General features: G+C 45.9%; 1 protein-coding gene across 1 annotated transcript in view; it reads left to right on the forward strand.

The window, feature by feature from the left end:
• The first annotated feature begins 3,935 nt into the window (after positions 1 to 3,935).
• Positions 3,936 to 25,241, forward strand: part of LOC144686134 (fibrinogen C domain-containing protein 1-like) — a 30,809-nt gene continuing 9,503 nt past the window's right edge. The window contains exons 1-5 of the mRNA XM_078551279.1: positions 3,936 to 4,001; positions 9,066 to 9,149; positions 16,837 to 17,310; positions 19,980 to 20,142; positions 23,518 to 23,654. Of these exons, the coding sequence (XP_078407405.1) occupies positions 3,936 to 4,001; positions 9,066 to 9,149; positions 16,837 to 17,310; positions 19,980 to 20,142; positions 23,518 to 23,654 (924 nt within the window). The remainder of the gene's footprint in view (positions 4,002 to 9,065; positions 9,150 to 16,836; positions 17,311 to 19,979; positions 20,143 to 23,517; positions 23,655 to 25,241) is intronic.

The raw sequence follows: 25,241 nt of genomic DNA on the forward strand, positions 1-25,241 counted from the left end.
AGATTTTAAAATTCTTATTCCTGTGTTCAGGCCCCTCCATGATCTTTCCCCATCCTTTCTCTGTAACACCCTCCAGCCCAATTACTCTTTGAGATCTCTCTGCAACTCCGATTCTGGCCCCTTGCTCATCCCTGATTTATACTGCTCCACCATTGGTGGCCTTGCCATCAGCTGCCTGAGGCCTAAGCTATGGAACTCCCTCCATAAACCTCCCTGTCTCTATCTCTCTCCTCTTTTAAGACACTCCTTAAAACCTACATCTTTGAGCAAGCTTTTGGCCACCTGTCCTAATCTCTCCTTATGTGGCTCAGTGTTAAATTTCATTTAATAGCTCTCATGTGAAGTGCCTTGCGATCTTCTTTTTTTATTATTTGTTCATGGGATGTGGGCATCGCTGGTTGGGCCAGCATTTATTGCCCATCCCTAATTGCCTTTGAGATGGTGGTGGTAAGCTGCCTCCTTGAACCACGGCAGTCCCTGAGGTGTAGGTACATCCACAGTGCTGTTAGAGAGGGAGTTCCAGGATTTTGACCCAGCAACAGTGAAGGAATGGCCAATATATTTCCAAATCAGGATGGTAAGTGACTTGGAGGCGAATTTGCAAGTGGTGGTGTTCCCATGCATCTGTCGCCCTTGTTCTTCTAGATGGTAGAGGTCACAGGTTTGGAAGTTTCTCTTCCTTAACCGAGGTTTTCGAGGTGGTTGACAGGGCCCTCAACCGTGTCCGGCCCATCTCCCGCGCATCCGCCCTCACACCTTCCTCTCCCTCCCAGAAACATGATAGGGTCCCCCTTGTCCTCACTTATCACCCCACCAGCCTCCGCATTCAAAGGATCATCCTTCACCATTTCCGCCAACTCCAGCATGATGCCACCACCAAACACATCTTCCCTTCACCCCCCCAGCGGCATTCCACAGGGATCGTTCCCTCCGGGACACCCTGGTCCACTCCTCCATCACCCCCTACACCTCAACCCCCTCCCACGGCACCTTCTCATGCAACCGCAGAAGGTGCAATACCTGCCCCTTTACTTCCCTTCTCCTCACCGTCCAAGGGCCCAAACACTCCTTTCAAGTGAAGCAGCATTTCACTTGCACTTCGCTCAATTTAGTCTACTGCATTCATCGCTCCCAATGTGGTTTCCTCTACATTGGAGAGACCAAACGCAGACTGGGTGACCGCTTTGCAGAACACCTTCGGTCTGTCCGCAAGCATTACCCAGACCTCCCTGTCGCTTGCCATTTCAACACTCCACCCTGCTCTCATGCCCACATGTCCGTCCTTGGCCTGCTGCATTGTTCCAGTGAAGCTCAACGCAAACTGGAGGAACAGCACCTCATCTTCTGACTAGGCACGTTACGGCCTTCCGGACTGAATATTGAGTTCAACAATTTTAGATCATGAACTCTCTCCTCCATCCCCACCCCCTTTCCAATCCCCCCTTTTTTTCCCAATAATTTATATAGATTTTTCTTTTCCCACCTATTTCCATTATTTTTAAATGTATGTCCATCCATTGTTTTATCTCTACCTTTTAGCCTTTTTTGATTCCTTCACCCTACCCCACCCCCACTAGGGTTATCTGTACCTTGCTCGTCCTGCTTTCTACCCTTAATTAGCACATTCCTTAGATAATATCACCACCTTCAACACCTCTTTTTCCTTTTGTCTGTGACATCTTTTGGTTATCTCCACCTATCACTGGCCCTCTATCCAGCTCTACTTATCCCACCCCCCCTTAAACCAGCTTATATTTCACCTCGCTTCTATTTTTACTTAGTTCTGTTGAAGGGTCATTTGGACTCGAAATGTTAACTGTGTTCCTCTCCACCGATGCTGCCAGACCTGCTGAGTTTTTCCAGGTATTTTTGTTTTTGTACAGGTTTGGAAGGTGCTGCCGGAGGAGCCTTGTTGAGTTGTTGCAGTGCATCTTGTAGATGGTACACACTGCTGCCATTGTGCATCAGTGGTGGAAGGAATGAAAGTTTAAGGTGGTGAATGGGGTGCCAATCAAGGGGGCTGTTTTGTCCTCGATGGTGTAGAGCCTTTTGAGTGTTGTTGGAGTTGCACTCATCCAGACAAGTGGAGAGTATTCCATCACACTCTTAACATGTGCTTTGCAGATGGTTGACAGGCTTTGGGGAGTCAGGTGGTGAGTTACTCTCTGCAGAATTCCCAGCCTCTGTTCTCATAGCCACAGTATTTAAGTGGCCAGTTAAATTTCTGATCAAGCATGTTAAGTACCACTACATCAAAGGCACTATATGAATGCAAGTTGTTGTTGGGACATATTTCCAACAAAATCTATAAAACACCCCAAATCACAGTGGAAATGAAAAACTGGGAGCAGTACAAACGACCATGAATCAGTCATAAGCTCAACATGTTCACCGATGTCCTTTAGGGAGGGAAATCTGCTGTTTCTACCTGGTCTGGCCCACAGGTGATATCAGATCCACAACAATGTGACTGGTTCTTAACTGCTCCTCTGAAACATCTCAGCAAGCCATTCTGTGGTATCAAACCTGATACAGAAACAGCCCCACCAAGACCTTCTCTGGGCATCGCAGGCTGCACAATAAATACTGGCCTTGCCAGCAGTGCTCACGTCCGAGGATTGAATAATTTAAATAAAACAAAAGACAGACTGTGAATGAAATGATTCCAGACTAGGAGTGTGAAATAAGACAGCTTGATTCATCTATTAACCCAGCATCGTGATTGCTTAAATCTGTGCACACCATGGATCTTTGCTGAGTGGTGTGTGTGCGTGTGTGTCTGCGTACGTGTGCGTGTGTGTAGGTGTGTGTACGTGTGCGTGTGTGTACGTGTGTGTGTGTGTGTGTGTGTGTGTGTGTACGTGTGTGTCTGTGTGTGTATACAAGATGTGTCCTGTCTCTGTCACAGTGCCACATTGCTTCTGTCGAAGCAGGATTTGAAACCTTGAGGAGTTTACCCTGGTTAAATATTCCCAGCCAGCAGTATGTTAACAAGTAAATAAAGCTTTGCTCTTATGCACAGCCCTACTGCACCAGGGGAACTTGCTGTCTGCTTACATTAGGTTCAAACAGAAAGCTTGCCTGGTTGGTATTCGTTCAGCTTTTCCCTGCTCTTACATTATGCGATGACCTGTTTCGAACTGGGCTGTTGAGCTTTGGTGTTGGGAATAGCCGAAGCAGCAGTTTGATGCCTGCAGACGTAGAGCAAAAAGGGGCGGGTGAAAGGAGCTGAAGTGACTGAAGGCTGCTTTCCATTCCTCCCTCCCTCTCAGTGTCCGTCACTCCCAACAGGAGGTTGTATCTCTCTACAGGGAGTCTCTGCCGATCACATTGGGTCTCAGCTTTCTCCCACCACCACCCCCCCTCCCTCCCTCCCCCACCTCCATACATCCAACCTGTTTTAATACCTGCTGATCAGCTGGGCTGCTGAGAGGAGGACGAGGACTTTGTCTTGTGCAGAGCGTTGTGAGGTTGAGAACAGGACTCCAAAACCTTCCAACAGCTCAAACTGCTTCGAAAGGCAGTAAAGTGGGAATTTTAAATTGCTTCCTGACCTCTAGAACATGCCCTCACCAGCAAGAAAACCTCTTCAACTATGTATTTACCCTGAACGACAAGACACAGTTCAAGAAGGCTGCTCACTCTCAATGTTTTAAAACCATTCTCTCTCTATCTATGTCTCTCTCTCTCTGTCCCTCTATCTCTCTCATCTATCTCATATCTAACTCTCTATATCTGTCTTTCTCTCTCTCTCTCCCTCTATTTTTCTGGTCTATCTGTCTCTCAGTCCCGCTCTCTCTCCCTGTTCCTCTCTCACTCTTTCTCTCCCTGCCTCTCTCTCCTTTCCTTTCCAGCAGTAAAGCTGTGTTGAGCTCGGAATGAGGAAGGACAGGAGGCTGTTGAAGAATTAGGCGCAGCCCCTGTTGGCTCTGAATATGGTGAATGACAGGTGGAAAAGTATGGATGGGGCTCAGCCAGACAGCCCAAAGCAAAACGCCCAGGTAATGAGAGCCGTTCTTATCTTTTACAGGTCACAAGAAAGTAAGAAAGTGCAAACGTTAATTCTTCTACATTTGGCAAAGATTAAAATAATCATTCGAACCTATTGTAAGGTTTTAACATTTATTATTGCTTATTTTAAATCTGTGGGGAAATGTGGAAGCAAATTTTCAGCAGTGGAACCGCCAAAGTGTAATGCTGGTGCCAGAAGCGATTTTCTGGCATTTATTGAAAGGAGACAAAATGAGCATTGATCAGGTTGCATGAGAGAATGAAACTGTGGCTTGTTTGTTATGAGAAATTTCCCTCTGCTGGTAGATTCTCAGCTATTTAGCACATGACATTAGAGTGAATGGATAATGTTGGACTCTCGATGTACTGTACAGGACTGGGAAGAGTGAAGGGAAACGGTGTTCCTATTCTCCACTTGCACAAGGCTGATATTATCTCTGTTTTATTCAGACATTATAAAATAGAGTTTAAATACATAACCTGAATCTTTACAGCACCTTTCACAACGTCAGAATATCCCAAAGTGCTTTACAGCTAACGAAGTATTTTTTGAAATGTAGTCACTGTTGTAATGTAGAAAATGCAGCAGCCAATTTGTACACAGCAAGCTCCCAAAAACAGCAAAGTGATAATAATCGGATAATCTGCTTTAGTAATGTTGATTGAGAGACAAATACTGGCCGGGCCACTGGGGAGAAATCCCCTGCTCTCCAAAATAGTGCCATGGGATTTTTTTATGTCCACCTGACAGGGCAGGCGGGGTAATGTTTAATGTTTTAATGTTTAACAGTTTAATGTCTCATCTGAAAGACGGCACCTCCATCAGTGCAGCGCTCCCTTAGTACTGAGCTGGATGTGTCAGCTTTGATTTTATATTCAAGTCTCTGGAGTGGGACTTGAACGCAATGTTCTGACTCAGAGGCGAGAGTGCTACCCACTGAGTCACAGCTGACACTGCAACCTGGGAGTGGGGAGTGGGGAGTGGGCTGAATGGGCGATGTTCTTTGGCAGATTCTGCGAGACTTATTTTTTTTAAAGGTCTGAAAAAACTCACGGGTGAATAAAGGTGTTTATTGCACCAGAAGTAGATGGAAGATTTTTTTTAAAACCTGTAAAGGTTAGAAACGAAAATCAGAAAATGCTGGAAGCATTTCAAGGAAGGTTAGCCTAAGTGGGTGTAGACAAGCAAAGAATGAGTTTAATTATCACTTCAGGTACTCACCAATATCCTGTGTATTATACAATAACACTGCACAAAGGAGGCCATTCAGCCCATAGTGTCTGTGCTAGCTCTTTGAGAGAGCTGGTTGATTAGTCCAACTCCCTCTTCTCCTTTCCCAGTGTTCTGCAAATGTTTCCCTTTTAAGGCAATATTATATTATTTCATACATATTCAAGTATATATTCCCAGAATTTATTGAGGCATCACTGACTTTTACCTTGTTTACTTTTATCTGCATGATTACTTAATGTAGATTGTCTTTAAAACAGCATTTCACACGATTCAACACCAAAATTCACAGAATGTTAATGTGAGGCAGCCTTCAATCTTGTAGGACAACGGTTTGTACCATGGTGGTTAACTCCGTGTTAAGCATCATCTTGTGTGTCTCAGGAGCCCCACTCTAGCATGGCAGTCTCTGCCACATTTGTTGCAGAGGAAGGCAGTGGACTGAGAAGGTGCATGATTCACTGGCCTCTGTTTTCTCTGTGCCCTCTTCTAAGCCAGCTGAGTTTTCCATTTCTGTTTGCCTCTTCCAATGCGCTGCCAAACAGTCAGCCTCCAGAGGTCACAGCCCTCAGTGACTGTCTCCCAGTTGTCAGTGTCAATGTCCGCCATCTTCATATCTCACTTGCAGGCCTCCTTGTAGCGGAGGTATAGAAGTCATGACCCAGTGACCAATTTACCGTACAGAAGGTCTTTGGGTATATGGCCATCATCCATCCAGTGAACGTGGCCGAGCCTGTGCAGATGTTGCTGGCTTAGTAATGAGTGTATGATGATGGAACTAGCATGCTCCAGGTCCTCTAATTTGGTGACCTTGTTTTGCTGAGAGATATCAAGGATACATCTGAGACAGCGAAGGTGTCTAATATGCACTATTTCACACTATTATACTCTACTACTCCCTATTTCACACTATAAAACACTAACCATAGAATCATAGAATGGTTACAACACAGGAGGAGACCATTTGGCCTGTTGTTTCCATGCTGGTTCGCTACAAGAACAATTCAGTTAGTCCCACTCCGTCCCACCACTTCCCACCTTTCCCTGTAGCCCAGCAAATTTTTTGCTTATCACATAACAATCCAGCTCCCTTTTGAAAGCCATGATTGAATCTGCCTCCACCACACTCTCAGGCAATACATTCCAGATCCTAGCTACTTGATGGGTAAAAAATTTTTCCTCATGTTACCTCTGGTTCTTTTGCCAATTGCCTTAAATCAGTGTCTTCTAATTCTCGATTCATCCATCAATGGGAACAGTTTCTCTCTATCTACTCTGTCTAGACCCCTCAGGATTTTGAGCACCTCTATCAAATCTCCTCACTACCTCCCCTGCTCCAAGGAAAAAAGCCCCAGCTTCTCCAATGCATCCTCAGAACTGAAATTCCTCATCCATGGAACCATTGTCATGAATCTTTCCTGCACTCTCTCCAATCCTTCACATCCTTTCCAAAGTGGTGCCCACAATTGGGTAATTACTCCAGTTGAGGCCGAACCAGTGTTTATAAAGGCTCACCATAGCTTTGTCTTGTACTCAATCCTTCTGTTTATAAAGCTCAGCATCCCATGGGCAAAATTTTTAGCTTGGTAGGCAGATGCATGCCGGACCCGCTCGAGCGTAAAACGACGTGCATTGACATCGGGCAAGTGCCCCGACGTCAACGCTCAGTCACGCGATATTTCAATCGGCGGGCGTGCGCCAGAGTTGGCAGCACGCCCACCGACAATTAAAAGGCCTGTTAAGGCCATTACGGTATCAGTTAAGTTACATTTTTCACTGCCCATCCAACCTCACAGGCAGGCAAAAAGGACAAACGGCCTTTGCATTTTTTAGGAAACTTCGTCCACGGGCGGGATAAGGTTTCCTAAAGCAAATAAAAATAAAATAAAAATTTTAAAACTTAATTATTAACACGTCCCTGCTCATGTGACAGAGTCAGTGCTGCTTGTGTGGGCAGGGTTCATTAACGTAATGTTTCATTACGTTTTTAATTTCTTTATTTTTTTTTATAACTCTTCATCTCCCTGAGACAGCTCCATGCCTCAGGGAGATTATCAAGCGTGCACGCACGAAGTTCACACTCGCCCTGCTTGCACTCCTCCCCCACCTGCACAAGCAGCGCTGAGCGCTGCAGCTCGCGTTTCACACTAGGCGGGCCTTAATTGGCCCGCCAGCGTGAAATCGCCCTCCGGCCCCGATCGTGGGCAGCGGTCGGCTTCCCGACTGCCCCTGCCCACCCCTGCCTACCCCCACCGAGCCCGCCCGACAAGGGCAAGATTCCGCCCCATATGTCTTATTAACTGCTGTCTTGACCTGCCCTGCTACCTTCAACGATTTGTGCGCATATACGCCCAGGTCCCTGCGCCCCTTCAGTCTTGTACTCCTTACTCTTTATTGTCTTTCCTTGTTCTTCTTACCAAAATGTATCACTTCACAGTTTTCTGCAAATTTCAACTTCCACGTGTCCACCCATTCCATCAGCCTGTCTATGTCCTCTTGAAGTTTATCACTATCCTCCTCATAGTTCACAATTCTTCCAAGTTTTGTGTAATCTGCAACTTTCCACCCTTTCTACCTATGTCATTGGTACTGATGTGGACCACGGCCTCTGGTCGTTCACCCTCCCCCCATCAGAATGCTGCAGCCACTCAGTGACACTCTTGACCCTGGCACCAGGGAGGCAACATACCAAGGTGGATTCACGTCTCTGGCCAGAGAAATACCTGTCTTTTTTTGTCATTTATTCATCAGATTCAGCTGTTGCTGGCTAGGCTAATATTGACTGCCCATCCCTAATTACCCTTGAGAAGGTGGTGGTGAGCTGCCTTCTTGAACCGCTGCAGTCCATGTGTTGTAGGCCATCCACCGTGCTGTTAGGGAGGGAGTTCCAGGATTTTGACCCAGCGACAGTGAAGGAACAGCGATATATTTCCACGTCAGGATGGTGAGTGGCTTGGAGGGGAACTCCCAGGTGGCGGTGTTCCCATCAGTTTGCTGCCCTTGTCCTCCTAGGTGGTAGAGGTGGCAAGTTTGGAAGGTGCTGTCGAAGAAGCCTTGATGAGTTTCTGTTCCCCCAACCATAGAATCCCCTATTACTCTCTCGTTCCTAATCTTCCTCCTGCTCCTCGTATATCTGAGCCAGCCCTGGTGTCATGAACTTGGCTCAGGTTGCACCTCCCAGTGGAGCCAAGGGCCAGATTTTCAAAGCAGGTTGCTGAACCTGACACCTGGATGAATTCTGGGTCCCGAGTCCGTGCCTAAACTGAGTCTGTCTTTTTAAATGATAAAGGGCTGATCGGGCACGAGCAGAAAATTCTGCCCTTAATGTCCATATCTGACAAAAATCTATCAATCTCAGTCTTGAAATTATCAATTGATCCCCAGCCTCGACAGCTTTTTGGGGGAAGACAGTTCTAGATTTCTGCTAGCCTTTGTGTGAAGACGTCCTGATCTCCACAACAGGGGAAATAATTTCTCTTTATCTTATCGAACCTTCTAATCATCTTAAACACCATAATTAGATCACCCTTTAATTCTCTGTACTCAAGGGAATACATCCTCATCTGTGCAGCCTGCCGTGAGAATTTAACCCTTTTATTTCTCACAATTCCCCCTTTCTCGGTGTTCCCCTCGAAGTTTTCAGTCTAATCTGCTTGATATGGAAGCAGGACACGCATGATTGTTCCATGCCTGGCACTAGTTAACAAAAATTAACTTAATCAAACAGCCAAAAGTGTTCACCTTGCATGCAGTTTTTTAATCTTGCTTGCTTCCCTGCTTATGAAGTCAATCGATAATATTTTTCATCTTTGCAATTCCACAGGGATATCATCAGCGACAACAACAGTTAAATATTGATATGAAATTCCATCAGTCAAATCCCGAAATACACAAGCAGAACTTCAATGTCAGCCTGGAATTAATGTTGTCAGGGGAACTCCCAAACATTAATTGCCATACATTCAGCATAGGAGAGAAGGAAAAATAAAAGATTATTTCTGCGGTAGTGGATAGATTTTTGTCATTAGCTCTTTTTAAAGCCAAGTGATCGGCGTCAGGGCACTTGCAGCAACTTGAATTTGGCTGCCAGCTCTCCAGGATTGCCCTGGAGTCTCCGAGAATTGAAAATTCCATCCCTGTGCAATTCTGCAAACAACTCCTGAGAGTAAAGTCGCAGAGATATTGAAAACAAATTATGGGCAGAATTTTACGCCCCGTGGTCGGGCACGTCTCTGACCTGATATAGAGCTTTATATTATTATTTGCAGGTCTGCAGCTCCGAGGCAGCTGTCTGCCTTCAGGGAGCTCTCTCGCAGCGCTCACCCGCTCCCGCGGTGGCGTCATCACCCGCCCCCCCCGCGGTGACGTCATCACCCGCCCCCGCGGTGACGTCATCACCCGCCCCCCCACCCCCCCCGCGGTGACGTCATCACCCGCTCCCGCGGTGACGTCATCACCCGCCCTCTTCCCGTCCCCACCCTGGCAGCGCTGAGCTTTTCAGCGTGCATTTAACACTGGCTAGCCGTTAATTGCATAAAATGGCGGTCGGGGACCTGTTTCCTGGCCGCTCCCAGGCCCGCCAATTGCACATGTCCGACGAGGGAAAAGTTCAGGCCTGTGTTTTTTTCCATATTCCTGGGATGGTGGGATGGGTGGCATTCTCCTATGAGGAGTGATGGGTTAGAATGTGTTTGTAACTTTCTGGAGTTTTGAAGAATCTGGGGGTGATCTCACTGTGGTATGTGAAATCTTTAGGGATGTTCTGACAGGGTAGGTGCTGAGAAAATGTTTCCCTTTGACTGGAAAGTCTAGAACCAGGTATCATAGTCTCAGAATAAGGGGTCCATTTTTTAGGACTGAGACGAGGAGAGAGTTTTTCATTCAGAAAGTTCCGAATCTTTGGAATTTTCTATCCCGGAGGGTTGTAGATGCTCAGACATTGGGTATATTCAAGACAGAGGTCGATAGATTTTTGGGTACTAAGGGAATTAAGGGATATGGGGACAGTGCAGGAAGATGGAGTTGAGGTTGAAGGTTAGCCATGATCATGCCGAATGGCAGAGCCGGCTTGAGGGGGAAAATGGCCTCTTCCGGCTCCATTTTTCTTATGCTCTTTGAAATCTCCCGTTTATTAACTATAGAAATATTGGAAATGAGAGGAAAAAGGCTCTTTGATTGGATTAGAGATAGGATGCCATGTGAGAGAGCCTCCAGGAATATGTCCAACCAGAGCTGGCATGGCAACCTTGCAGCTCAAAGCGATATAGACCTAACGGTGTTGGGAGGAGTCATTTCAAGACATTACTATTTTCCATCAGGGCTCCAGTTCCCCAGTTCCCACCCACATCACACCCATACCTCCACCGCCCCTCACACCAAACACATACAAGATGGTCCTTCATTACATCAAATTTACAACATCAAAAGAGGCCACTCAGTCAAGGCGCTTAAACTTCACACGAGCTTCCTTCCACCCTTCTCCCTCTGACACTATGGGCAGAATTTTCCCCCTGTCGGAGGGGAAATTCAGGAGCGGGCGCACCTCCAATTGGTGCCCCCAATCGGGGGCATGCCGCCATTTTACGTGGGCAGGCCAATTAAGCACTGAGCGCTCCCTGTGCGGGCTGGGGGTTGGAGGGGGGGGTGGGATTCCCTGAGCTGAGAGTGTGCTTTTTCGCGCATGCGGGTGAAAGAGCGCATCATCTCCCTGTGGCTAAGTGCTGCCTCAGGGAGATCGGCTCCACATTAAAAAATGTTAAAAACAAGAAAAAAAAATTTCCCTGACATGTCCCCTCATGTGACACTGTCATATGAGCTGGGGCATGTCCATCACCTTTAGTTACACTTTTATTAAATTTTTAAAAACCTACATGAAACTTCATCCCGCCCATGGATGAGGTTTCACGCTTTTTCCAATGCCCACCAGGGCTCCCGGCCTGCCCGCCAACCTTAAGGTTGGACGGGCAGGTCCACTAATTACTTTAATTACTTTGTCAATGGCCTCAATTGGCCATTGACAGGTCGGCGGGCGGACAGCTGATTCGGCTATGCCCCTGCCGACCTGAAAATTGAAATGAGGCGGGGTGATGTCAGGAGTTCCGCCCAACGTCATCCCACGTCATTTTACATGTCGGCGAGCAGGCCCCGCCCCCCCGCTCGCCAACCGGAAAATCCTGGCCTATCAGAATATCCCTTTTTTCTTTTTCCCTCATCTGCTCATCTAGCTTCCATTTAAAGGAATCAGTATTATTTGTGTGTCCGCTTCAGTAGGTAAAAAGCTCATCTTTGAGTCAGAAGGTCATTAGTTTAAGTCCTCACACTAGAGACTGGAGCATAGAATCCAGGCTAACACTGCAGTGCAGTACTGAGAGTGCTGTCTTTGGATGAGATGCTAAACTGTCTGCCCTCTCGAGTGATCATAAAAGACCCCATAGTCAGTACTTTGGAGCACCTTGGGTGTACCCACACCACATGGACTGCAGCAGAACAAGGAGGCGGCTCACCACCACCTTCTCAAGAGCAATTAGGGATGGGCAATAAATGCTAGCCCAGCCAGCGAAGCTCACATCCTTTGAATGAATAAAAATTAGAAGAATTCTCCCGGGTGTCTATCCAGTATTTATCATTCAACCAAACATCACTGAAGCAGATTATCAAGTAATTGCCACATTATTATTTCTGGGACCCATTAGATGAAATCAAACTAACAAGATTCTGGACCCAATACAATTCCCACCCCCAGAAGCTCCCGGGTATTAATTAACACTTGACTGCCCCTCTGAAATGGGCCAGCATTCAAATTCATTACCTACAGTTCAAGAAAAAGATCACTACCACCTTCTCAAGGAGCAACTAGAGATGAGCAATAAGTGCCAACCTTGCCAGTGACGCCCACATCCTGCAACTAAATTAAACAAATTCAGAAACACCAGCTTTGGGAGTTTTTCTGCAAATTTGCAGTATTCAAGAAGTGAAATGCACTACACACATTTTGTGTGGAAACTCACAGGGATTGTCTCACTCATTAACCACCCGCCTTACGGAAAGTTAATCAGAGAAACCACGAGCCAGGAACACTAACACCTAGTGGAGACAAGAACCTCTTGCAGAGGGAAAATGAGAACAGAGTAGAACAAAGCTCACCAATTCACCAAGGTTCCTTAGACAGCACCTTCCAAATCCATGACCACTACCATCTAGAAGGACAAGGGGAGCAGATAGATGGGAACACCACCACCTGGAAGTTCTCCTCCAAGTCACTCACCATCCTGACTTGGAAATATATCGCCGTTCCTTCACTGCCGCTGGGTCAAAATCCTGGAAATCTCTCCCAAACAGCACGGTGTGTGTACCTACACCACATGGACTGCAGCAGTTCAAGAAGGCAGCTCATCACCACCTTCACAAGGGCAATTAGGGATGGGCAATAAATGCTGGCCCAACCAGCAAAACCCACATCCCATGAATGAATAAAAAAAGATATGTGGTGAAGAGAGATGGTTACACGGTGGGTTGCTGTCTCTCATCTCAGAGTCAGAACGTCGTAGGTTCAAGCCCCATTCTCGTATCTTGAGCACAAAATCCTGGCGCACAAGCTGAGTGCAGCACTGAGGGAGTCCTGCAGAATGTCAGAGGTGCCGTCTTTCAAATGAGAGCCTGAACTGAAACCCTGTCTGTCCTCTCAGGTGGACGTAAAAGATCCCCGGGTTCATTACCACATTCCTGTTTGTGGGATCTTGCTGTGCACTGTTTGGTTGCTGTATTTCTACATTCCAACTGTTTCTACGCTTCAAAACTACTCCATTGGTTTTAAAGCACGTTGGGACTTCTTGAGGGTGTGAAAGGTGCTATATAAATGCAGGTCCTTCTTTCACCATGGGTGGCTATTGTGAATTAAAAAAATACATTGGTTTAATTAGAACTGATGTTTGCAACAGACACTGGGACTTCAGAAATTTCTGTAAACCCTGACAAGGATCCTGTCTCATTAAATTCAGCTGTAAACCCGAGGTGCAAAACAGAACAAAATCCACAGCATAAAGTCCTCTCACTGTTTCACTTATAATATATTTGCATTTTGACTCCGTAAGTACTGTGTCAATTTTAATTTCCATTAAACACTTTCAAGAGCCTTCAGTCAACAACTAGGTTGTATAGTAAAATCAGATTCGTTCACTCAATCCCCTGGGGACTTTGGTTTCTAAGAACAAGCTCTTCATTTTTAAATTTGAATTTCAAATCCTTGCCCTTCCTGCTCCCCACCCAACTTACACACACGCCACAGAGTTTATTGCAACCCACACAAAATCCCACAGCCCTGTTACCTCCATCATCAGCCTGCCCTGCCAGCAGTTTATCTCTTAGAGTGGTGAATTTCAAATCTTCACCTTTGTCCTCATATCCTGCCCTCACCCAGCTTCCACATTCATCCTCATGTTTCTTGGTTCAGTGGGTAGCACTTTCATCACTAGTCAGGAGGTTGTAGTCAACTCTCCACTCCCAAGACTTGAGCCCATAATCTAGGTTGATGCTCCTACTGTGAGTGGTGTGTTTTTGATGAAATGTTAAAGCACGGCCCTGTATTCCCTGTCAGCTGTGTGTAAAAGATCCTAGACTATTTTGAAGGAGAGCAGGGGATTTCTCCGCCACCCATGTCCTGGCCAATATTTACCCCATAACCAACGTCACAAAAACCAATTAAAGATGATTAAAAGAGCTGATACAGTTGAACTAGAGACACTATTTTCTCTTATGGAGTTGGTTGTTGGGGCGGGGGGGGGGCACGCGAGGTGGGGGTGGAGTTCAGAACAAGGGGGCAGCACCTTAATATTAAAGCCAAGCCATTCACAGAGGACACAAGTAACAACCCTGAAACAGCTGTAATTCAGGAAATGCAAGGGTGTTATAGCAGGACACTTAGAAAAAATTAAGGTAATCAGACAGAGTCAACATGGTTTTATAAAAAGGAAATCATGTTTAACCAATTTATTGGAGTTATTTGAAGGAGTCACATGTGCTGTGGATAAAGGGGAACCAGTGGATGTACTGTACTTAGATTTCCAGAAGGCATTTGATAAAGTGTCATATCAAAGGTTATTGCAGAAGATAAAAGCTCATGGTGTAGGGGGTAACATATTGGCATGGAGAGAAGACTGGCTAGTGAACAGGAAGCAGAGTTGGCTTAAACGGGTCTTTTTCTGGTTGGCAGGATATGAAGAGTGGTGTGCCACAGGGATCAGTGCTGGGGCCTCAACTTTTTACAATTTAGATAAATAACTTGGATGAAGGGACGGAAGGAATGGTGGCTAAATTTGCTGACGACACAAAGATAGGTAGGAAAGTAAATTGTGAAGAGGACATAAGGAGGCTACAAAGTGACATGGATAGGTTAAGTGAGTGGGCAAAGATCTGGCAAATGGAGTATAATGTGGGCAAATGTGAAATTGTTCATTTTGGCAGGAAGAATAAAAAAGAAGTTTATTATCTAAATGGTGAGAAATTGCAGAGGGATCTGGGTGTCCAAGTGCATGAATCACAAAAGGTTAATTTACAGGTACAGCAGGTAATTAGGAAAGCTAATAGAATGTTATCATTTATTGTGAGGGGAATGGATTACAAAAGTAGGGAGGTTATACTTCAGTTGTTTAGGGCACTGGTGCGACCACATCTGGAGTATTGTGTACAGTATTGGTCTCCTTATTTAAGGAAAGATGTAAATGTGTTCGAAGCAGTTCAGAGAAGGTTGACTAGACTAATACCAGGAATGGGCGGGTTGTCCTATGAGGAAAGGCTGGACAGGTTAGGCTTGTATCCACTGGAATTTAGAAGATTAAGAGGTGAGTTGATGGAAACCTTTACTAGACTAATACCAGGAATGAAGAACAAAAGTAAAAATACCTGGAAAAACTCAGCAGGTCTGACAGCATCTGTGGAGAGGAATACAGTTAACGTTTCGAATCCGAATGACTCTTCATCAGAACTAAGAAAAAATAGAAAAGAGGTGAAATATAAGCTGGTTTAAGGGGGGTGGGACAGGTAGAGCTGGATAAAGGGCCAGTGATAGGTGGAGATTACCAAGAGATGTCATAGACAAAAGAACAAAGAGGTGTTGACGGTGGTGATATTAGCTAAGTTCCTATATTTTCTATTCTTCTCTTCACCTCTTTCCTATTTTTCCTTAGTTCTTATGAACAGTCATTCGGACTCGAAACGTTAACTGTATTCCTCTCCGCAGATGCTGTCAGACCTGCTGAGTTTTCCCAGGTATTTTTGTTTTTGTTCTAGATTTCCAGCATCCGCAGTATTTTGCTTTTAGCTAATACCAGGAATGGGCAGGTTGTCTTATGTGGAAAGGCTGCACAGGTTAGGCTTGTATCTGCTGGAATTTAGAAGAGTAAGAGGTGACTTGATTGAAACCTTTAAGATGCTGAGGGGTCTTGACAGGGTGGATATGGAGAAGATGTTTCCTCTTGTGGGGAAATCTAGAACTAGTGGTCGAAGTTTAAAAATAAGGGGTTGTGAGTCTTTGGAACTCTCTTCCTCAAAAGGCGGTGGAAGCAGAGTCTTTGAATATTTTTAAGGGAGAGCTAGATAGATTCTTGATTAACAAGGTGGTGAAAGGTTATCAGGGGTAGGCAGGAATGTGGGTTTGAGGTTACATTCTGATCAACCATGACTTTATTGAATGGCGGAGCAGGCTCAAGGGGCCAACTCCTTGTCTTAATTCGTATGTTCGTAAGCATGTCAGGAAGCATTTATTCACACAAAGGGGAGTAGAAATTTGTGGGACTCCCTCCCCCTCAAAAAACTGCTGAGGCTGGGGGTGGGGGGGGGGGGGGGTCAATTGAAAATTTCACAACTGAGATTTTTGCTGAGTAAGGAAGGATACTAAGGGTTATGAAAACAAGGCACTGAAATGGCCATGATCTTAATGAATGGTGGAGCAGGTTCGAGGGGCCGAATGGTATCCTCCTATTGTTATGTTCCACAGACCCAGCGGCCCTGTCTTCAGCAAGAATCCCACTGTCACGGCTTTCCAACACACTCCTGGTCAGCCTCCATCTTCCAGCCTCTGTAAATTTAAGCTTATCTAAAGCACTGCTGCCTGTATCCTGACTCACAGCATCCCATTCACCCACCATCCCTTGGCTCCAAGTTGAGCAGTGCTTGAATTTTAAAATTCTCATCCTTGTTTTCAAATCCCTCCATGGCACTCATGCCTTTGCAATCTCCTCCAGCTCTGGAACCCGCCGAGGTTTCTGCTGTCCTCTACCGTTGCCTTCTTGAGCATCCCCGATTTTCACCGCTCCATCATTGGCGGCCATTCCTTCAGCTGCAGGGTCCCTAAGCTCTGGAATCCCATCCCTAAACCTCTCCATCTCTCTACCTCTCTCCTCCTTTAAGACACCCCATTAAAAACGACTTCTTTGACCAAGCTTTAGGTCGCCTGTCCTAATATCACATTATGTGGCTTGGTGTCAAAATTTTGTTTGGTAATGCAATGGGACATTTTTATGACATTAAAGGTGTGATGTAAATGCAAGTTGTTGTTGAGTGCTGGAATCCTAAATTATCAGATTCTCTTCTTGTTGCAGAAGCTGAGCTGTGGTTACATGCTATGTTTGGTCCTGCTTTTCCTGGCAGTGTTACTAGCTGTGGCAGTGACGGGAGCCCTCCTCTTCCTCAACCAGTATCACCATGCCGCGGACACCACTCCTCTCATCAGCAGCAACCAGGACAAGACTCAGGCCCTGGTCACCATCGACCAGGCCGACAGCTCCAAGATCAACATCTTCATCGACCCCAACTGCCCAGATTACAAGGGCGACCTGGCCCGTCTGGAAGACCTCCAGTCATCTGTTCTCGCCGCCGTGTTCAGTCGCGGCGATGAGGTGAAGGCGTCTGAGGGACAGGACAAGGCGTTGCTGGTCACCGTGGCGGACCAGGTGTCCCGGCTCACAACCCGCACAGCTCAGCTGAGGCAGGATTGCGAGACCTTGAAACAGGGCCAGGGCGGCTTGAGCCAAGAGCTGAGTTTGCTTCAGTCTGAGCAAGGCAGGTTAATCGAGGTAAGGCAGTGGAATCCAGGGCAGTGAAAGGAAAACAAGGGTCTCAGATGCTGAGTTCACTTTAGAGTCTGTCAGGTCAGCAGATACACCTTCAAAACATAGACATCGTTACCCACTTTCCCAGCTCCAGGGCAGCTGTTCTCTGCTATATCACAGGAAGGGAATATCCCTTAATTGAATCCTGTAGGTCACAACAATCGTGGAGAGACTTGTAGAAGCTGGGATTGTTCTTAGGGCAGAGAAGGATAAAGGAAAGATTTGGCAGGACATTTCAAAATAATCAAGTGTTTTGATCGAGTAAATAAGGAGAAACTGTTTTGAGTGGCAGGAGGGTCAAGAATCAGAGGGACACAGATTGAAGATAATTGGCCAAAGAACCAGAGGGGGAGCTGAGGGGAAATTTTTTTTTTTTACACACACAGGGGCTGTTTTGATCCAGAATGCATTGCCTGAAGTGGCAGTGGAAGCAGGTTCAATGGTAACTTTCAAAAGGGAATTGGATAAATACTTGAGCAAAAAAATAATCACAGGGCTATGGGAAAACAGCAGGAGAGTGGGATTAATTGGCAAGATCTTTCAAAGAGCCAGCACGGGGATGATGGGCTGAATGGCCTCCTTTTGTGCTGTAAGATTCAATAGAAGATTCTTATCTATGGCTCCTTCGGTATTTACAAAATGTATTTTTATCACAGTTGAAACAAGAACCACAGGGTGGAATTTTCCGCTCTGGAACCAAGTGTGATGGCGGGCGGGAAAGTTGGCGTGATTCCCGCTGGGCAGTGGGGCAGATTTTCATAGCAGATCTTCCACTTTTCAACTCATTAACTACGTGTCAGCCAGGAGCTTGTCAAATTTCATGGCAGGATGGGCAGTGATTCATCCACCCTGCTGTTACATCATGGGGGGGCGAAGGTCCTGGCTGTATATTTAAACAGCACCCACACACACTTTCACCCACTGCAGGCCAGGTGTTGTGGTGGAAAGTGAAGCAATGGCCCCCGAGAAGAAACAAACCCTCTGCACCGCGGTTCTGCGAGGCCTCCCTGGGAATTCCCCTCCAGGCCGGGAGGTCCTCTTTCCAAGGAACGGGAGCAGGAGGTCCACACGCCTGACCACAATGGCCTGGGAGGAGGTCACATGGGTGGTCAGCACCCATGGCCTACAAAAGAGGACCGCCCTGCAGTGCCGGAAAAAGATGAATGATCTCATACACTGCACCAGGGTAAGTGAACTTGCTCCTCCCTCCAAACTCAGACTCTCATCAGGGCATCAGGCAGCCTAAGGGTTAGAGCCCATGGGGATGTCACACACTACCAGCACCGCATGTCTGCCGGCCACTTCAAGAACTCCAACTCATGTAAGATCTTGCACAAACGGTGTTTTCATTCCTGCCTGGGGAGGGCTCAGCATGCACAGCAGGCATGCATGCTCCTGAACTGCTTTTTCATCCTTAGTGCTCACAGTCAATCCATCTGTCTTTATGCAGGACAAGATTTCCCATAATCGGCATGAGAGAAGGCGAGATTGGCCTCCCCCAACAAGCCAGTAAGGGTCCATCCAGTTTACATCTCATACATGTGGCTAATGACTGTGAGTAACCTATAGTGTAGGTGTCTGCCTAGTCAATCACTAATTATCTCTTTTCTCTATTCCAGCTACCAGCAAGAAAAGATGGAGGGGACCTCCAGCAAGCACGACAGCCCCAGTCCCCAGGCAACCTCAGTTGAAGATGCTGAAGACCTATCTGATGAAGATCCATCACTGCATTCACCTGCACCCTCCACCAACGCAGATACACGCCTTCAAAGCAGGGAGAACAAAATTCCAAACTAATTTCCCACCAGCAGGAAACTGACTTATGCCATCATGCCAAACTTTGTGCCCCTGCCTGCCACACTTGCCACCGCTGGCGGAAGTGGAAATTTCCACCCCACTTTTCGGAGCAGTATGTGCTTAAAATTACCAAGCAATTGGGATGGAGCAGCAGCTGTAACTTAGGAATGTTGGCTGTTGGCTTGAAGGACCATGTTTGAATCAGGGGTTTCAGGATAGCAAATCAGTGGCCCTGTTTTGCATCCCATCTTATTTTCTACCCTGTCGAAGTCAGCTGTGGCTCAGTGGGTAGCACTCCCACCTCTCTGAGTCATCAGTTCGACTGCACACTCCAGGGACTTAAGCAAATATTCTAGGCTGACACTCCAGTGCAGCACTAAGTTTATAATACTAATACTATGTTATATTATATTATAATACAGTATAATTATTATAGTATAATCATTCTCGTACTCATTTTCTTTATAGTAGTATTATAGTATAATCATTCTTGTACTCATTTTCTTTAACACTTTAATGCCGCTGGGTTGCTCAAACCCTCTTACAATGGTTGTAAATACGCACAAATTTAAAGGAAAACAATTTGACATAAGGTCACTTCTGTCTGGTCCAGTATAGCAAAAGTTACTAATGATATCAGAGATTGGATGGGGAGAGGGAAGAACATGGAAGAGTCTATTTGCTTTCTGATTGTTGTGAGAATGTGGCCCCAGATGGGCAACCAATGGCAGGATGGGTGGCTAGAGGCTGGAGATCACATCATGACAGCTGGAATAGGTCCAATCTGAATTGGTAACTCTTACACGTTCCAATTGTCCCAATTCTTTTTCCCACAGCTGCTTTCGGAGAATCAGGTTAACTTGGTTAAGGTTGTGGGCTCAGTGAGCGATGCACTGGACTCTCTCCAGAGAGAACATCGGGGAGGAGCCATGAGGTTCCTTGGGAAGGCCGACCTGATGAAAGGACCTGCCAGAGCCCGTCCCAGGGGCTGCCCGAATGGTGAGTTCACTAGCACCTTTGCTTGTCCCATTACATCCTTCATCCCTTCTCACCCATCAGTCAGTCTTCCCAGCTTTGTTGCAGTTCCATGGGAGACTGAAGGATTGAGCCTCTTACTCATGCTTGACTGAAAAAGGGAGAGAGAGAGAGAGAAAGAGAGAGAGAGAGACAGGAATACATTAACTAATTAACTTTAAAACACCTTTCATGAACTCAGGATGTTCTAAAACACATTAAAGCCAATGAAGTACTTTTTGAAATGTAATCATTGTCCTAATATAGGATCTACAGCAGTCAGTTTGCAGACAGTAAGATCCCACAAACAGCAACATAGTGATGATCAGATAATTTTTTTTTAAGCGATGTTTATTGAGGGATAAATATTGGCCAGGATACGTGCTCTTCTTTAAGATAGTGACTGTGGGATCTTTTATGTCCACCTGAGAGCGCAGACAGTACCTCAATTTCTCATCTGAAAAATTGCACCTCCAACAGTGCAGCACTCCCTCAGTCCTGCACTGGGAGGGTCAGCCTACATTTTTTGCTCAAGTCATTGGAGTGGGACTTGAATTCACAACCTATTAACTCAGAGGCAAGAGCACTATCCACTGAACCACATCAAAGCTATAAGGCTTATCAAGTCAAATCTGAATCATGAAATGATGTGGGTTTCAGAAGAGCTGTACTTAAACAGAAGGGGGAAGTAAATGGGATTGGCATAGTGATGCAGGAAAACTGAGATAGTTGGTCAGTGTCTGTCAGTGCTGTGACTGGACATCATACTTACAGAATTACAAATGGGCCATTCCTATCAAACAGACATGCAATAACAACAACATGCATTTATATGGCACCTTTAACCTAGTAAAATGTCCCTAGGTGCTTCACAGGGGCATTATCAACAAATCTTCACAACAAGCCATATAAGGAGATATTAGGGTAGGTGAGCAAAAGGTCAAAGAGGTAAGTTATAAAGGACGATTTAAAAGAGGAGAGAGAAGCAGAGAGGTTTAGGGAGGGAATTCCAGAGCTTAGGGCCCAGGCAGCTGAAAGCACAGTCACCAATGCTGGAGCGATGGAAATGGGGGGATGCTCAAAAGGCCAGAAACGGTGGAGGCAGAGATCTCGGAGGTTTGTGGGGCTGGAGAAGGTGACAGAGATAGGGAGGGGAAAAGCCATGGAGGGATGAGAACTTTAAAGTCGAGGTGTTGTCGGTCAGCGAGCATGGTGAATGATGTGTGAACGAGACTCAGTGCGAGTTAGAATACTGGCAGCAGTTGAAGTTTACAGAGACTGGAAGATGGGAGACCGATCACAAGAGTATTGGAATAGTTAAGTCTGGATGTAAGAAAGGTGTGGATGAGTGTTGGGAATACTTTTATCAGTTCCTATGTGGTCTACAGAATGTTGAATCCACATGGAGTATCTCCCCTTATGCTTAAAGACACCATATTCATGCAGTGTAGTGTGGGTGTTAAGATTCATAAGTAACTGGATACTTCATACCTTGCATTCCCATCTAAAGGTGATAATTACACAAAATATTCCAAGTAGGAAATCTTTGCAGATGTGTTTAATGCTTAAATCTGGAGCCTGTCTTCCCATCTGTTCCCATTTATAATCAGTGCATAATGCTCACCATTTTCATTCCATGCAAAGTTCTTTAATGTACTTCAGTTGAGGCTAATTTAATAATGTTCTCACTTATGGGTCAAGAATTTCTGGGTTCAAGTCCCCATTCCAGAGACTGGAGCAGACCTTCCAGACTGACACTCCAGTGCAGTACTGAGGGAGAGCTGCACCAGAACATAGGTACATAGCAACATAGGACTAAGGAGCAGGAGTACGCTATTCAGTCCTTTGAGCCTGCTCCACCATTCAATAAGATCATGGCTGATCTGGTTGTGGTCTCAAGTCCACTTTCCTATCTGTTCCCTATAACACTTGACTCCCTTGTCCATCAAAAATATGTCTATCTCAGCCTTGAATAAATTCAATGACCCACCCTCCACAGCTCTCTGGGGAAGAGAATTCCATAGACTAATGACCCTTTGAGAAAAAAAATTCTCCTCATCTCCATCTTAAAAGGGAGATTGCTTATTCTTAAACAGTGTCCGCTAGTTCTAGTCTCCCCCACCTGAGGAAACCCTTCCGGTATTCCCATCAGGATCTTAGATGTTTCAATAAGGTCACCTTCCCTTCTTCTAAACTCCAATGGGTATAGTCCCAACCTGTTCAACCTTTCTTCATAAGATAAACCCCTCATCCCAGGAATGAGTCAAGGGAAATGTCTCTGAACTGTTTCTAAAGCAATTATATCCTTTTTCAAATGAGACCAAAACCATACACAGTAATCCAGATGTGGTCTCACCAAGCCCCTGTATCTGCCATCTTCCACAGTCGGAGGGTCAGTACAGAGGGAGCGCCGCACTGTCAGAGGGTCAGTACAGAGGAGCGCCGCACTGTTGGTGGGTCGGGTCAGTATAGAGGGAGTGCCGCACTGTTGGAGGGTAGGTACAGAGGGAGCGCGACACTGTCGGAAGGTCAGTACAAAAGGAGCGCCACACTGTTGATGGGTCAGTATAGGGGAGTGCCGCACTGTCAGAGGGTCAGTACAGAGGGAGTGCCTCACTGTTGGAGGGTTAATACTGATGGAGCATTGCACTGTTGGAGGATTAATACTGAGGGGAGCACTGCACTGTCAGAAAGTCAGTACTGAGGGAGCTCTGCACTGTTGGAGGGGCAGTACTGAGGGAACACTACACTGTCAGAGGGGCAATACTGAGAGATTACTGCACTGTCAGAGGTGCAGTACTGAGGGAGTGCTGCACTGTTGGAGGATCAGCACTGAGGGAGTGCTGCACTGTCGGAGGGTCAGTACTGAGGGAGCACTGCATTGTTGGAAGATCAGTACTGAGGGAATGCTGCACTGTCAGAAAGGCAATCTTTTGGATCAGACATTAAATTGAAGCCCTGTCTGTTCTCAGGTGAATGTAAAAGATCCCAGAGCCACTATTCTGAAGAAGAGCAGGGAGTTCTACCTGGTGTCCCGGCCAATATTTATCCCTCAATCAACACCACAGAGAAACAAATTATCTGGTTATTAGCACATTGCGCACAGCAAGCTCTCACAAACAGCAAATTGGCTGCTGCGTTTCCTACATTAAAATAGTGACTGTGCTTTAAAGATGCTTTGTTGGCTGTGAAGTACTTTGGGATGTCCTCAGGTCATGAAAGGCATAATATAAATGCAATTCTCTCCTCCAGCTCTTCATTTTCTAACCTTTAATAATCTTTGTCATTCTAAATGCTCGAATGAACATTAGAAATGAATTCACTAAAACCCTCTCTTTCTCCTTTGGAAATCCCTTGCAGGTCCTCGCCCTAGAGACTGCTATGATATCTACATGAGGGGACAGAGGGAGAATGGAATCTATTCAATTTTTCCAACCCACTATCCGGCAGGATTTCAAGTCTCCTGTGACATGACGTTGGCTGGGGGAGGTTGGACTGTGAGTATTCGATCCCAGCTTGCAAAATCAATGCTGAAAGTCGTATCTTTTTCTGAAATTCCATTTTCTCTTCCAAATCCCGTTCCATTCTCTCTCACACCAACATCCAAAATAGGAGCAGAAGTAGGCCATTCGGCCCCTCGAGCCTGCTCCGCTATTCAATAAGATCATGGCTGATCAGTTTGTGTTTTGAATTCCACAGCCCCAGCTACCTCTGATAACCTTTGATTCCCTTGCCTAACAAGAATCTATCTACCTCTGCCTTAAAAATATTCAATGACCCCGCCTCCACCACCTTCTGAGGCAGAGTTCCAAAGTCGCACAGCCCTTTGAGAGAAAAAAATTCTCCTCCTCTCTGTCCTAAAAGGACGACCCTTAATTTTAAAACAGTGCCTCCTAGTTCTGGACTCACCCACAAGAGGAAACATCCTTTTCACATCCACCTCGTCAATAGTGTTTAGGACCTTATTTACTTCAATCAAATCACCCCTCACTCTTCTAAACTCCAGTGGAAACAAGCCCAGTCTGTCTAACCTTTCCTCACAAGACAACCCACTCATTCCAGGTATCAATCTAGTAAACTTCCTCTGAACCGCCTCCAACACATTTACATCCTTCCTTAAATAAGGAGACCAAAACTGCACACAGTATTCGAGATGTGGTCTCATCAATGCCCTGTATAACTGAAGCATAGATTTCCAGCATCCGCAGTATTTTGCTTTTATCCTTACTTTATGTTCAATCCCTCTCGTAATAAAGGATAGCATTCCATTAGCCTTCTTAATTACTTGCTGTACCTGCATACTAACTTTTGGTGCTCATGTACTAGAACACCAAGATCTCTCTGCACCTCAGGATTCTGCAGCCATTCTCCATTTAAGTAATACTCTGCTTTTTCATTCCACCAGGATGTTGCCTGGGATGAAACATTTAAGTTATGAAGAGAGTTTGGATAAACTTGGTTTGTTTTTGTTGGAACAGAGAAGACTGAGGGGCGACCTGATCGAGGTGCACAAGATTATGAGGGGCATGGACAGGGTGGATAGGGAGCAGCTGTTCCCCTTAGTTGAAGGGTCAGTCACAAGGGGGCATAAATTCAAGGTGAGGGGCAGGAGGTTTAGGGGGGATGTGAGGAAAAACTTTTTTAACCAGAGGGTGGTGACGGTCTGGAATGCACTGCCTGGGATGGTGGTGGAGGCGGGTTGCCTCACATCCTTTAAAAAGTACATGGATGAGCACTTGGCACGTCATAACATTCAAGGCTATGGGCCAAGTGCTGGTAAATGGGATTAGGTAGGTAGGTCAGGTGTTTCTCACGTGTTGGTGCAGACTCGATGGGCCAAAGGGCCTCTTCTGCACTGTGATTCTGTGATACCTGCCGGTGAACAACTTCACATTTTCCTACATTGTACTCCATCTGCCAGATTTTTGCCCACTCACTCAATCTATCTATATCTCTGCAACCTCCTTCTGTCCTTTTCACAACATACTTCCCTACCTACCTTTGTGTCATCTGCAAATTTAGCTATCATGCCTTCACTCCCCTCATCTAAGTCATTGATATAAACTGTAAAAAGTTGAGGCCCC

This window comes from Cetorhinus maximus, chromosome 10 (assembly GCF_964194155.1).
Source record: "Cetorhinus maximus chromosome 10, sCetMax3.hap1.1, whole genome shotgun sequence".
Classification (NCBI taxonomy): domain Eukaryota; kingdom Metazoa; phylum Chordata; class Chondrichthyes; order Lamniformes; family Cetorhinidae; genus Cetorhinus; species Cetorhinus maximus.